Source organism: Cyanistes caeruleus, chromosome 3 (assembly GCF_971803275.1).
Source record: "Cyanistes caeruleus chromosome 3, bCyaCae1.hap1.1, whole genome shotgun sequence".
Taxonomy (NCBI): domain Eukaryota; kingdom Metazoa; phylum Chordata; class Aves; order Passeriformes; family Paridae; genus Cyanistes; species Cyanistes caeruleus.
This window is the reverse complement of record NC_141703.1, coordinates 93,407,068-93,420,537: the sequence shown is the minus strand read 5'-3', so window position 1 is coordinate 93,420,537 and position 13,470 is coordinate 93,407,068. Positions and strand designations below refer to the sequence as shown.

The 13,470-nt window shown below is 51.1% G+C and overlaps 1 protein-coding gene across 17 annotated transcripts in view; it reads left to right on the top strand.

The window, feature by feature from the left end:
- The window catches only part of BOC (BOC cell adhesion associated, oncogene regulated), a 54,269-nt gene that overhangs the window by 23,792 nt on the left and 17,007 nt on the right, over positions 1 to 13,470 (top strand). For 10 of the 17 annotated variants that reach the window (XM_086882960.1, XM_023941765.2, XM_086882966.1 and 7 more), the window contains 2 exons: positions 7,840 to 8,007; positions 8,368 to 8,646. In XM_086882960.1, the coding sequence (XP_086739086.1) occupies positions 7,923 to 8,007; positions 8,368 to 8,646 (364 nt within the window). In that variant the 5' untranslated portion in view covers positions 7,840 to 7,922. Of the gene's footprint in view, positions 1 to 1,136; positions 1,181 to 1,306; positions 1,461 to 1,490; positions 1,839 to 6,812; positions 7,736 to 7,839; positions 8,008 to 8,367; positions 8,647 to 13,470 lie in introns of those variants that run through there. The other 7 variants (XM_086882964.1, XM_086882962.1, XM_086882963.1 and 4 more) reach the window with 7 other exon arrangements.

Genomic DNA, 13,470 nt, shown 5'->3' with positions numbered 1-13,470 from the left:
GCCCCTGAATGCAGGACCTGAATGCACCCTTCCGTAAAGTGCTGCAGATGTACACCCCTTTCAGGATTCCTCAGCTCTCGAAACTGGGACCTTAACTGCTAGGCAGGAGAGTCAACAGGTGGATCAAGAATGAAAAAGATGGAGAGTGCAGAGGAAAAGTTGGTCTAAAACTGTGGCAGCTCTCCCAGTTTGGGAGTGAAGCTGGACTGAAAGGTTTTAATGGGAGAGGCAGCATGTCCCAGCCACGGGGGCAGCCCTGGCAGCTGCTCCAGTGCCACTTTCTCTCTGCACGCACTTGGGAGAAGGAGCCAGAGAGCAGCCAGCAGTCCCAGGCTTGTTGCAGCAACAACATCTGTTTCCTAGGTGCACTTTGTTTCTGAAGAGGCTGTGCAGCACGCTCCATCTGCGCCCTTCTCCTTTTTTCCTTTTTTTTTTTTTTTTTCTTTTCTTTTTTTTCTTTTGCCGCTTGTGCCGCGTTCGGGGAGGCTCTTAGGGGAGGCAGGCTCTTCCCGGGAGGACCCTGCACCAGCTCCGTGCCAGCGCTGCCTGTCGGGCTCTGTGCGCCCGGAGCAGTATTGTCAGCATCTTGACAGCTGGCCGGCTGCATGCTTATTAGTTACTACTTTCCTCTTGCCCTCCACCTCTCCTTCGCCTCCCTAAACACCTCCACCCTCTCCCTTCCCCCTTCCCGCTCCTGCCCCGTCGGCTGGCCAGCCCTTCGGGGAGCCCCCAGCCTCTCCAGATTAGAGCTCTCCAGGGACTTCGTCCTTTTGAAAGGAAGAAAGAAAAAAAAAAAGAAGAAAAAAAAAAAAAAAAACAGGGGAAAAAAAAAAAGGGAGGGGGAGAAGGAGGGGAGGAAAAAAATTTATTAAAAAAAAAAAAAAAAAAGAGAGAGAGAGAAAAGAAAGGGGGAACAGAAGAATGAAAACAGACCCAAGGGGCAATAGTCCCTCGAGCCATTTCACTGCATTACAATGAATATGGACTCTATTAAGCTCCGTTCTGCCTGTTAGTGTTTCCCAGGGCAACACAGCTCCCATATGGCAAGCATGCAGCAGATTAGGGTAGGCCTCCGGGCTTCATTGAGGGCCCGAGGCTTGACTGGCAGTTGAACCCCATCCTTCCCCCCCCTCCTCACACTTGACACTGCCTGTGTTTATCTAAAGCAAAAAGGGCCCGGGTGGGAGAAGGGGGCATTTGGGGGGTTATTGTCCCGGGCAATGGGAGAGGGCAGGGAGAGGGGTGGGGGGTGATGAGGGAGGGAGGTGGGATGGAGGAGAAAGGGGGTGGGGGGGCGCAGCCCCTCATACATATTCAGGAGGGGTCTTGAATGGGCAGAGGAGAAATAAAGCAGATGGAATTCATGTTAAAGAACAGCCACAATCGCCCTCCAAAAACAAGGAGAGAAAAGCGGGCAGCCTTAAAGGAGCGTAGGGAGCAGCGTTTATCCAATTAGCAGGGTTGTCAAATTGAATTTACTCAGAATGGAGGGGGAAGCCCGGGGTGGTGGGGGGGGGGGGGGGAGGAGGGAAATTAAGTGTCTAGGGCATGGGGGGAGCATGATATTGAAGAAAGGACGTGAGTTTTCTTTTTTTCTTATGCTTTAGCCTTGTCTTTTCAAGGACTGGAGCTGCTTTCAGGGCACACCAAGGGGCAGCAAAAGCCAGTGTGTATACTCTGTTTTAGCACAAGGCTCCTCTCCTGGTAACTGTGGAAAAAAAGACGTGTATCCTGTGAGGCAAGGCCATCCTTGCATCCGTGGCCCACCTGCACTAGAGGTGTCCCTGGCTGGCAGGTCCAACCACCGTGGGACCACCGTGCCACAGGCAGTGCCCAAGGTGAGCCACGCTGGCTGTGGTGCCACCACCACAGTGACACTGGGGAGCCCACAGCAGGTATGAGAGTGGCATTTCGTTCTTCAAGCAGCCCCACACTTGCTGGCTGACAAAATGCCAACATGAGGGGGTTTGCTGGGTCTCAGCAAAGTCAGCCTGATTAATGCCAGCTGGAAAGTGGCACTCAGTTCAGAGGAGCTGTTGGATGGAGAGGTGCCAGAACTGCAGGCATTGGGTCCTCAGGGATGTGAGCAAAAGTCAGGCTATGAGAAGGCTTTGCATCCTGTTGCTAATTCAAAGCCAGCATGCCCAGTCCTCTCCCTGGGGGTGCTTCGAGCTGTTGTGGAAAGAAACTGCTCAGGGAAGTAGCTTCATCTTGAGGAAGACAAAAATGTTACAAAGATGTTGCTGGTTTGGTTTGTTGCTAGTTTGCTTTGCATGAGCAATTCTGTTCAAGGAAAAGAGATGTTTTACCTGCAATTTTAATTTATCTTTTTAAAGAGGTGTCTGTTGCTCAGGACTTGCTTGACATTAAAATTGTAATTCTTTTTTAGGGCCAGTTGCAGTTTTGAGGGAAACTCACTGATGTTGGTTGTGCCGTGCCAGGTTTTATTCTGGATATTTTCCTTCTGACTATGAGCATGAATTTATCCCAGGCTTTCTCTGTTGTGGCTTTTTGATGGACTCTCTGAGCTCACAAGCAGCCACTAAGAGAGTCTTTCTTGCCTAATCACTTTAAAAAAGGGAGGAGGGGAGCCCTTCATACAGTTAGTCAAGGGTTATGGTAAAAGAGCTAATGCACTCTGAAATCAGCAGCTCTAAGTGCTACAGAGGGGAAAATCAGGGAAGCTTTTATCCCTGTTTCCACTGTGCTGCCTCCTTGACTTCAGACATGGTGGTGTAAAATTGGGTTCTGCCTTTCTGTCCTCTCCTGATACCAGCCACTTCCCATTTGGGATCCTGCCACTCCCTATGGCACCTGCACACCCATCCCCATGCTGTGCTGTGAGAGAGGGAGCTTCTGTCCTGCACCAACCTGTCCTTTTCCCAAATCCTTTCAGAGAAAATGAGCATAACTTTAACAGTGTGAAATGAATACTTCGAAATGGGGACGTTGGGTAGAGGTTAATTTTGCCCTGTGGGATGTTACTGTTTGATGGGCTGGGGAGAGAAGCAGTCAGGGATGCCCAGATTGCTATCTATACCTAGGAATCATGCAGGGACTTTGAAGCTGATCTGCTGAGGTATGTCACCCTGGACAGTATTTTTGTGGCTAGAGGATTATATAGTTGTATACACAGTGGGATTTTTCAGAGGGGATGGAAAATATTTGGGATCTAAGAACAGCTTGCTTCATGGGATGGAGGTTCCAGTCAGAGAGCTTTTGACTTCCAGCCCTGCCTGCCACTGCTTTACTGGATTACCAAGAGCCAGGTTGGCTTCCTCTTCTAGCCCTCAGATTCCTCAATTTGTGAAATAAAGGGGTACTGTTGCTCTTTTCTCTTTCACATTTTCTTTTTCAGTGGTTTTTGCTTTGTGGGGGAGAAAGTACTGTCTTGTATTAAAAACTAATGATTACAAGTAAAATTGGCCCATACTACTGTGTAAGACATTGCTTTTTCTGAAGAGCTGAGGTCTCAATGTATGAAACAGAGAGCTGGGGGTATCACTGTCCCTACTTGACCCGCTGGAAACAGAGAGCAGCTGCAGTGAATTCTCCAGAGTCACCCAGGGTGTCCCCAGCTGGTCGCTGGACTGAAGTTGCTGCAGCCTTTCCCGCTGTATGCAGAGCAGTCCCTACCCCTTCCCACTGTTCATCCCTTGCAGGAAGAAGTTCCCAAGGTCCATCTGCTTGACACAACCCTGGAGTGCTGCCATGTGCATCGGTGACTTTGCCCAGCTCCCTTTCTGTCTGCACGTTCCCGCGCCTGCTGGTGGAGCCGGGATGTGTGGTGCCGGGATGCTGTCCCAGAGCTGGGGCACAGGCTGGTTCCTATTTGGGAGCCTTGTAAATTACAGGCAGTGTGGCACTAACAAGGGCTGCTTGGCTGGCCCTTGTTAAGCAGGAGGGGGCTTGGGGCTGTGAGCTGCATTTCCTCAGTAAAACCTTCAGTTTCTAATCAGCAAACACCTCTCCTGCGGCCTGTGCTTAATTCAAATCCCTTTTTCCTTTCGAGCTTTGTCACCCCCCCGCGCAGGCGCGGGCCTTTCTTGCCTTTTATATCTTCACCTCTGGTTTTCCTTTCTTGCTCCGCTGCCTTTGCAGTGCCCTCCATCACCACAGCACAGCTGGGGCTGCAGGCAGGGGCCTCGCTGGCATTAGGTGTGTGCTGGGAAGCTGAGCCGACAGATTTTACACTCCCACCACCCCTCCTTAACTGATTAAGCTCTCGTTAATTTTCTTCTCTTAATGGCCCCTCTTTTGATTTACTAGGCTGTCTGAAAGGGACTTAGAGCTCCACCGACAGGAAATTGTTATTTTAACCTGGCAGGAAAGAATTTAAAATAAATAAACAAATATATATTTTTTGTTTATTTGTTTTTGCTCCTACTTGAAGCTCTTTAAATTACTTTAACTCTTTCTTTTCCTAGATAGCAATTAAGCAGGAGCTGTCAAGGCTAGTGTTGGTGGTGGCTGCAGAAGTGTTGGCAGCCAGGGGCACCTGACAAGGTACCTGCCTTGGGGAGGGGAGGCAGCAGAGCAGGACCCTGTCATGCAGCAGCCCTGCAGCCCCCAGTGCAGCCCCTGCCTGGGACCACCACCTCTAAGAAGCCAGCTGGAGTGCCTGGGGTCTGCTCTACTCTCCACCTCTGCCTCCTCTCCCACTGCAGTCCACTCTGGTCCTGCTGGCAGGGACATGAGGCAGATCGAAAGCTGCCTGATTAATAAAGTTCCTTGCTTTGCACGATTGCAGGCTGCTTAAGGGCAGCATTTTCAAAAGAGGTCAGCTCCAATTTAAGCATCGAAATAAGTTGGTTGCCTATTCAGGAGAGCTCAGCATGTCAAGAACTGAATGCTTTTGAAAATCTGGCTTCAATTGTGGAAGCTGAGAGTTTCAAAATCTGGCCCTGGATCCTAATAGTTCTTTTGGAATTGATGTTTTCATTCATTTTCCTCATTATTTTTATGCTGGCCATTTACTTTTTTGTACTTCACTCAGCTGTGAAAGAAATGGCCACATGTCCCTATTTAGAGCTCGTACTCTTGCCTGGAGGTTTGGGGAGGTACCATACACACACTTGTTGCAACACACCTTCTCTCCTCATTCTCTGCTCAGTACTGTTCAATCTGCCCAGTGCTGTGGCCAAATTTTTTGAGCTCCCCTCCTTTTCTCCCCACCTATTACTCTTCATCTTTTCACAGACCTGGGGGCAGCCAGTTCAGTCATTGCATCGATGTGCCTGGGTGGTCCTAGCTCACGAAGGGTCTCATGCACAGTTCTGCGTCTTCAGCTTTGCTCTTCTGGCCAGGGGCTCTGTGCTATGCAGAGCTGCAGGGAGGTCTGGTTGGGAACGTCTTTGCCTATCCCTTCCCTCAGCTCGGGCTCCAGGGAGCAGCTCCTTTCTGTCCAACATTTTTCCATCCTGCTGCCAAGCCCATCCAGATAGGGGGAATGAGTCAGCTTTTCTCTGAAGGCTTCCAACACTGAGGAACCAGACAGTAAGTCCTACCCCAAAATGTCTCTTCTACATCAGTGAAAGGCTTTCCATCTGCAGTAAACCTTAGGGTGTGAGGTGTTTTTAAGCCTGAACTACCTCAAAGTCTTTTCCCAGTGAGTGTAATGAGTGAGACCTTAACTTGTACATCAGCAGTGGTGCCAACACTGCATGTTCTGGTATGGACAGACCCAGGACACTTTTACAGCCATCATCGGTGGTGACTTCCCATGATGGCTGTGGCATAATGAAGGGTGCTTTGGTGGCTGCCTTACGTGGATAAATAAACTTGAGCAACTCAGATGGGTCTCCAAGTCAGTCGCTCATGTACGATGCTATGTGCTGGTTGGTGGGGGAAATTTTGAGACTCTTCTCAGATGAGAAGAGTGAATACCAAGAAGGATGAGGTGTGTGGGAGGGAAGTTGCTGTCTTGTCTCTTTGGCACTGGAGGATACCCAAAGGCATTTTCACATGTAACGGGGCTGTGGCCTGCAGTAGCTGGAGTATGGCCTAGCTGTTCTCTCTGGGTGCCTCCAGGATATGCCCAAAGTCTGAGCTCTGTCCATGCTTCTTGGTGCCTGAAAGCCGCATTGGGCCATGCCAAGCTTGACTTAATTTATTCTGCCTCTCAGCAGGGCTTGTCATCTTGGCCTCACAGCCACTCTCCCCATGACTGTGTAACTCCTGGAAATAGCTGCCTTGTGTTGAGCTTGCTGGTCTAGCTAGTGCACTGAACTGATGCTGGCCTGCAAAGGGCCATGTAAAGATGCTCTTTGTGGCCTTTCCAAAACTCCAGCAGCATGTCGCTTTACTTGGTGTTTCTTCCTTTTGAAATCCCCAGCTCAGAAGAGGCTTTTCTTCTCTCTTCTCAACTTTATATGAATGTCTCTTCCATGACTTCTCCTTCAAGTAGAGCTCTGGGATGTGGGGGGAAGAGAGCTTGTGATGCTGTCAGAAGGACAGCCCAATTTGCAGAGAGGCAAAACAGCCCACTGGATTCTTGCTGTCACGATGTGGACCTCAGCATGGCTGGCCATGGACATCGCCCTGCTGTGCTGCACTTTTGCACCTTTGCTGTCACCAAAAGCCAAGCAAAGTCATTTGAGAGTAGCTTAATAATATTTCCCCAAATGCTGTGATTTCCTTGCTAGTAGTAATCAGCCTTGCCTTGAACAACTCATCAAGCATCTCAGGAGGTGCATGTGTCAGTCCTTAATTCAGGAGTTAGGAGGTTTAATTTTGGGGGGTTATGCTTGACGGGACTTGTGCCCTCTTTTTGGCTGAGATGGGTATGGAGAGCACATGCTCAAGCAGGTGATGGCTCAAACAGTGACCATGGTGGAAGCAGGCAGAGTCAGGTGCTCCTGAGGATGGTGATTGTGGCTAATGAGCTGATTGCTGCAGGGGGAGCAGGCAGTTTGGGCAGTTTGGGCTGGCTGTCATGGCTGGTTTGGGACTGTCTCGTGCTTCTTCCCTGCAGACATGCCACAAGAGCAATTCTGCAGTGCCCTAAGACTTGCAGGTCATCTTAGTGCTACAGCTGAAGGGAGCTCCAAATCCTATAGCTGCATTACGGTGCCAGTAGAGGGAAATCTCCTCTTGACTTCAGCCTTTTGCCCTTGATTAAAGATGAATTCAGTCTGACATTTGAGGTGTCTCTTGAGGCAGCTACTGAGGTCTTTAATCCCCTGACCTGGCTTGTCTGCTTTAGTGTTTGTTCATGAATCTTCAAAGCTGCGGCAGTGTGCAGGTCTTCACAGCAACCTGGGTTGTGAGGTGTAAGGTGGCCTTACATTTTTAGTTTTCTGGGGCTAGTTGATGCTTTCAAATATGGACCTGGTGGTTTGTGTAGACTTAAAATAGGTGGTGTGTTTCAGGCAGAACAGTTAATCTAAAGTATTTTCGTGGGTTGTGTGTCTTAGTTAGAACGGATGTATATTGCTCTTTTACTTCAGTGTTCAAAATAGAATGTATTCCAGACATAGCCAAGAAGTGGCAGCAGCACTCAGTGGATATCTTCAGTGACACTTTGTTGGAAATGTTTGTGTTTTGCTCCTGAAAATGTCCTGGTGTGCATCACTGTCATTCACTGTGCCAAGTATGAAATGGGGAGTGTGTGTCTGTGTGTGCATGTGTACTGAAGACGGGATGTCTTGGGAGACTCCCAACCGTGCCTGGGGGAGAGGCTGGAGAAGAGAAATGATTGCCTCAGCATCTGTAGTCTCCTCAAGCCACTGGCTCGGTAAATCTGTGGCAGTTTAGGGATGCTGGTAGAGAAACCAGGCAGGGCTGGAAAGCAGAGGGAAGCCTGAGGGTTTCATCCATCGTGTCTCTTGTCATCTGCAGGAATCCACTACCACAGATCCACTGCATTCCCTGAGGCAGCTTATGGGACCCTTCCCTGGGCGCCCCAGCTCACTCCGCATGGGATGGCAATGACACGTGGAAGGAAGAGGCCCATGTCCCCCATCCCTTGCCTCGTGCTTGCGGCTGCCAGCTGTTTTGCCAAACTGAGTGAGTGTCTTTTCTTACCAATTCCTGTTTGTCTCTATGCTGTTTAGCATAGCCACGCCTCAAGGACACAGGCATCCTCTCTCTGCTGTTCCCTGAGCAGCCTTGACCAAAGGTCTAGGTTCAAACCCTCCTCCAGAGGAGGAGACACATTTGGAGTGGAACATTTCTCTCAGGTAGTGCCAAAGAAATGAAGCTGGTGTACATCTCTAAAAATTAGGGTGGGTGTGTCAAGGGGATGGTGCAACACAAGGAGAGGCTGTAGATAATGCAAAATGTACAGCACTGCAGCTTTTTCCTCTGTCCTTTCTATTGCTGAGTCTCACAGCGCTTTCATATTCCCATTTTTTCCCCTCTGTGCAGGTGAATCTCTGCAGGTGACAGTGCATCCTGCTTCTATTGTCCAAAAACTTGGGGGCCCAGTCAGCCTGGGCTGTGTGGTGGATCCCCCCCGAGTGAACCTCACATGGAGACTGAATGGGAAGGAGCTGGCTGGATCAGACGAGGTGCTGGGTATCCATGTGGAGCGAGGGAAGCTCATCATCACGGCTCTCAACAACCGCACCGTGGGGAGATACCAGTGCATCGCTCGTGTGCCTGAAGGAGTCATTGCCAGTGTCCCTGCAGTGGTCACTTTAGCTAGTGAGTAGCTTCAGTTCTCTGACAGCCCCTGCTTGCTTGAGGCATCACTCACACATCTTGAGAGGCTTATCCATTCTTGCTTGTTTGTGCTGGCATAAAGGGATGACTCCTTTGGTGTAGGCCCTTCTGTAGCATTTTTGATTGTGGACTGGCTGACATGGTGTGACCCAGTCTGATCCAAGCTGTCCTACTGCTGCGTGGTAGGCTGCAGATCTGGCCTGCAGGGAGAAGTTTTTGCAAGACCAGGTGATACCTGAGCCATGGGGTTTGTGTGTGTGGTTTCCTGACAGTCAGGCTGCCTCTTCTGGTTCCTGACTTAATGATGGAGTCATTATTCATAAATAGTACCTGCTGGTGCTGATGGCCCAACTGCTGCTGGGGCTGCTGCAGGACTGCTGCCAGCACCGGGTCAGTGTGTGCCTTCCTGAGACACAGCTCTGAGCAAGGGACTTCGCTCCTATTCCTTTGCTTATGAGTTCCTCGTTGCTGCCCTCTGGCATTGGGAGATGTGTGTGTGGCCAGAGGTGTCTTAGGTGGGCAATTTTGCTTACAAGCGCCTGGTTTTTGGCCAGGTGTTGCGTGTATTTGGCCAGAAGGTGCTGTATTTGGATACATCTGAGAAAGCAGTGGAGAGCCCCACCTTCTCAGAAATCTACATGGTGTTTGGTGGAGCGAGTGTGTGCAGAGGAGGCTGCCACTGCCTTGCAGTGACAGCCCCTGAGCGTAGAAAAGGCTTCATCTTTCCCAGAAAAAGGGAGTTTGGGGCTAAGTCTTAAGAAAATGAAGAAGTGAAGATGTTTGTGCAAAGTGGGGCCTGGCTTTGCTTTAAAGCCAAGAACTATTGGCTTGTCACTGATACATTAATCAGGAGTGAAATGTTTAGGCCAAGGCTGGGTGGGAGGAGGAGGAGGCCAGGGAAAGCAAGGAGAGTTGCTGAACTCCCAGGCAGGGTGGGAGGGGGTTGTCACGGGGCCGAATCTGTTGGGGGATTTGGCTTGAGCCCCATGCTGAGATTAAGTTTCGGAGAACACATTCCAGAGCAGAAAGGGGGCTGTGTGTGCTGGTGGCCTGATAGAGAGAAGGAGAGGAGGGGAGAGGTGGATGGGATTACCAAGGGCATGGTTTGCATTTAGGAGAGTAGGGTGTGCACAGCTCCTCAGCCTGATCAGCTCCTGCTTAGCTGACCTCCTTTTCTTTTTTCACTCACACCCCAGCCCACCACCACCAGCTCTATCTCCTGGGAAAAAGATGTCTGACATATCTGCTAGACTTCAGTCTAGCATCAGTGGTGGATGGGAGACAGGTCCTGAAGCACCAGAAGGCCCCACCACATCCTCCAGAACAAATCAAAACCACTGAGTAGTGCATCAGCCCTCTCCAGGGGCCAAATCACCTTTGCCTACTGGATTGCAACTGGGGATGTGCATGCAAAAGAGAAGGACCTGGCCATTGCTGTGGTCCCTGTCGTGGCAAACACACTTCTGAGAGGAAGTCAGGAGCACCATTCAGTGGAGCTCACAAAACTGGAGCCAGAGGTTGGATGATCAAGTTACAAATCCATTGTGGAAAACCCCTGTGCTGTGCTGCATGTGTCCCTCATCCTCAGGGGTAGCTGGAGATGGCAGAGGCTGTATCCCGCACACCTGGATAGCCTCAGGTGATAGCACCCAGGCAGGGAAGATTTAGAAGTCAGTGAGTGAAGAGATGGTACATCCCAGTAAAGATGTGGCAGGAAAACCTTCTGGAGGGGCTCAAATAACCAGTCTCATGTTTATGGGCTGGAGGCTGCTTGCAGCAGTGGTGTTGCAGTGGTCTGAAAAAACAGGGAGCACCACTGGAGATGGGACTGAGTTTGAAAGCTGTGGTAGCAGCTGTGCCCCGGGCTTTCTCTCCTGCTCCAGACCTCCTCTACAGAATCAGCTCAGAGCTGATTCAGTGGTGACCATGGTGAGAGGAAAGCCTTGGCAGATCAGCACTGCAGTTTATATATCTCCTCCAGATAACCTTCAGGGCTGAAAGAAAACCCTCTGAAAGTCTTAGTTCCATCCAAAAATTATTTTGGGGTGGCAGGGGGAAAGTGAAACTGGAATGTGTGAATTAAAGTGGGGGGAGGAGGGCAATGGAAATATTTTCAAGGCTTAGGTTGATTTTGGAAGAGGACCTGGAGTCATTGGAAGAAGTGACTTGCTAGGTTTTGAGAAGTTGTAGGTAACATCATCTGGCCAACTTTTAGGCTATTTCCCCTCCTTTCTTTTGGTCTTCTTTGAAGGAGTCACTCTGGAGTGCCCCAGGCTCTGTGTGCCCAGTCCCCTGGGGCCAGCTGTGCTTTGCTGACAGCAAGCAGACAACCATAGCTGCAGTGCTGGCAGCCACAGCGTAGCTGTGGGACTGATACCTCCTTCTCTTATCTGCAGCACAGTGATGCAGAAGCCATCTCTCTTCCCCCTGACTCAGAGAGATGGTTGAAATTTGCATTTAATTTCTCCAGCAGAGATAAAGTAGCTGTTGTATATCCAAGAGGTAGGGGGAGGGGGGATTTGCAGAAGGGAAAGATTTCATAAAGTGTCAAAGGGAGCAGCACTTCAGGCATTACTTGGGCACCTCTGAGTCCTGTTAGAGCTGAGCTGGTGCTCCACACAACCTTGGCAGCCCATGGCATGTCAGTGTAGGTCACCTGCTGATCACTGCTGGCCTAGATCAGTGGTGCACAAGATCAGCCCTGCAGGCCCCAAGCACTGCAGTCTGGGACTGTATGGATAAAACAGGAATATTCCTGGTTTTCCAAGCCAGGCTTTAAGCCTTCATATGAATGACAGCTGCAAAGAAGAGAGAGACATTTTCTGTGCCTGATTCTAGGTAGCAAAGTTGCCATCCTGCCAGAAAGACCTGCCCCAGTCCCTCTCCTGAGTAGAGGAGCTGTATGTAGAAGACATGGATGCAGGGGGCTCTGGTGATGCCAAGTAATTCCACCAGGGATTTGTACATGGTGCTGAGGGCTGGTCCTGTAACAGCCAGCGGCTTGGGAGGTCAGGAGCTCTTTGTGGAGCTTGCAGGGGCAACTGAAGTGCAGGGCTGGAGCAAAGCTGATGAGCAGAGGTAGTGGGAGCTGTGTAACTCCCAGCACTCATCTGTATGCATAGAAAAAATCAGTGTAGCAAACACAGCGGCAAGCCTGACCTGGATAGACGTGATGTTTGAAAACAAAACAGAAAAATAGATGAGGAGTGCAGCAAAGAAACTCCACCCGTTCCAGTGTCCCTGTGACCCAGTGTAGGATTGCAGGTACCTGTGTCCTGGGAATGCTGTGGGCAAGGGAGGCTGGTTGCCCTGTTCCCTCCATCAGTGCCACGGGTGAGGTCAGTCCTCGGCCTTGTGGCAGCACGTGTAGGAAGCTGGGCCTCAGCATGTGGTGCTTGCGGGCAGTGACCCTGCACGGGGTCGGGCTGGGCATCCCCAGGAATTTGCAGCTGCTTTCTGAAGACAACCCCATTCATTTTCCTTCACCCGGGCCTCTCCACTGATACTCCCCAGAGGCAATGGCAAGAGGAAAGGAAGGGGATGGCTGCCTGTTGGAAAAGTATTTGTAGAGCAGGCACAGGGACTCTGGCCCCAGGGGCAGAGGCAATGTGAGGAGGGGAGAGAAGGAAAACACAGGTGGTGTTTTGTGAGCCAGCAGAGCTGTGGCATGAGGACCGTGAAATGGGGAGTGGGGCTGAGGTGTGGTGGGGGACATGTGCTGAGGGGGTGTCAGTAGGCAGTGTCTGTGGGGCTGTGCCTGTCTCAGCAGGGTGGGGGGAATCTGGTGGTGACAGCACCAGTGCCCAGACTCCTGCAGTGCTGGCTGGATGGGGAGTGAGAGCCATAGCCCTAGGCTGCTCTCACAGCTGAGGGGGGAATAGTGGAAGGTGCCTGCCCCCAGGCTGGAGGACCCCATTCCTGCCTATTCCCTTTCTCAAGGCTCCCTCTCTTCCCTCTTTCACTCTTCCCTATGGCAGGGAGAACTTTTACCTTGGGGGCCATCATTTTATTTAGTATTGCTTCTTCTCCGAAGTTATTTATGGTCTCCCATTCATTTAATCGGGTCTGTCTCGCCTGCCTCGTTGCTTGGCCCCCAGCCCTGGGATTCAGCTGGTTTCCCTCCCCGGTGACAGCAGCAAGGCTGCAGGGCTGACCCTCCCCACAGCCCAGTTCACCCCATCGTGCCTCAGAGCTGGCTGCAGATGGACACAAGCAATGGCCTTTGGTTGCACTCCCTCCTAAACAAAAAAAGGGGAAAAAAAGCGGGAGGTGGAGTGGGGGGGAAGTACCCTCTTATCCCAGCAGGGCTGGGATTGGCAGTGCTCAGTCTGTCTGTCCGCAGCACCTCCCGGACAATGGCTGCTAGATGAGGACTTGCTTCACTGTGGTCAGGCGTGTCTTCTAAGGACAAGAACATGGGCTGGCACGCTGGGTGCTGCCATATGAGAAGGAAAACCCAGCCAGTGAGAGGGGATGTGGTTTCTCCTAGCTGCAGTGGTTGTTAGACTCTGGTGCAAATTGCATGTTAGATGTGGAGTCTGGCTGCTGCTGGCTGGGCAGCTAAAGAGGTGAGTGCTGCATATCCCCCTGGCATGGGTCCTCTCCTCCACCCCTCCCTGCTGGAGGGGACATGCAGGGTCCCCCTGCAACTCGGGACACCTTGTTTGAACCCCTTTGGACAAAGCTGGTTGTCCTAGCTTGGCACTGAGTCCTCTGTTTTGCTGTGCTGGGGCCAAATGCAACAGGATGTATGCAGGGGAGCTTGTCCCCTGCACAGAGGGGGACAGGGGTGACCCTGACCACCCC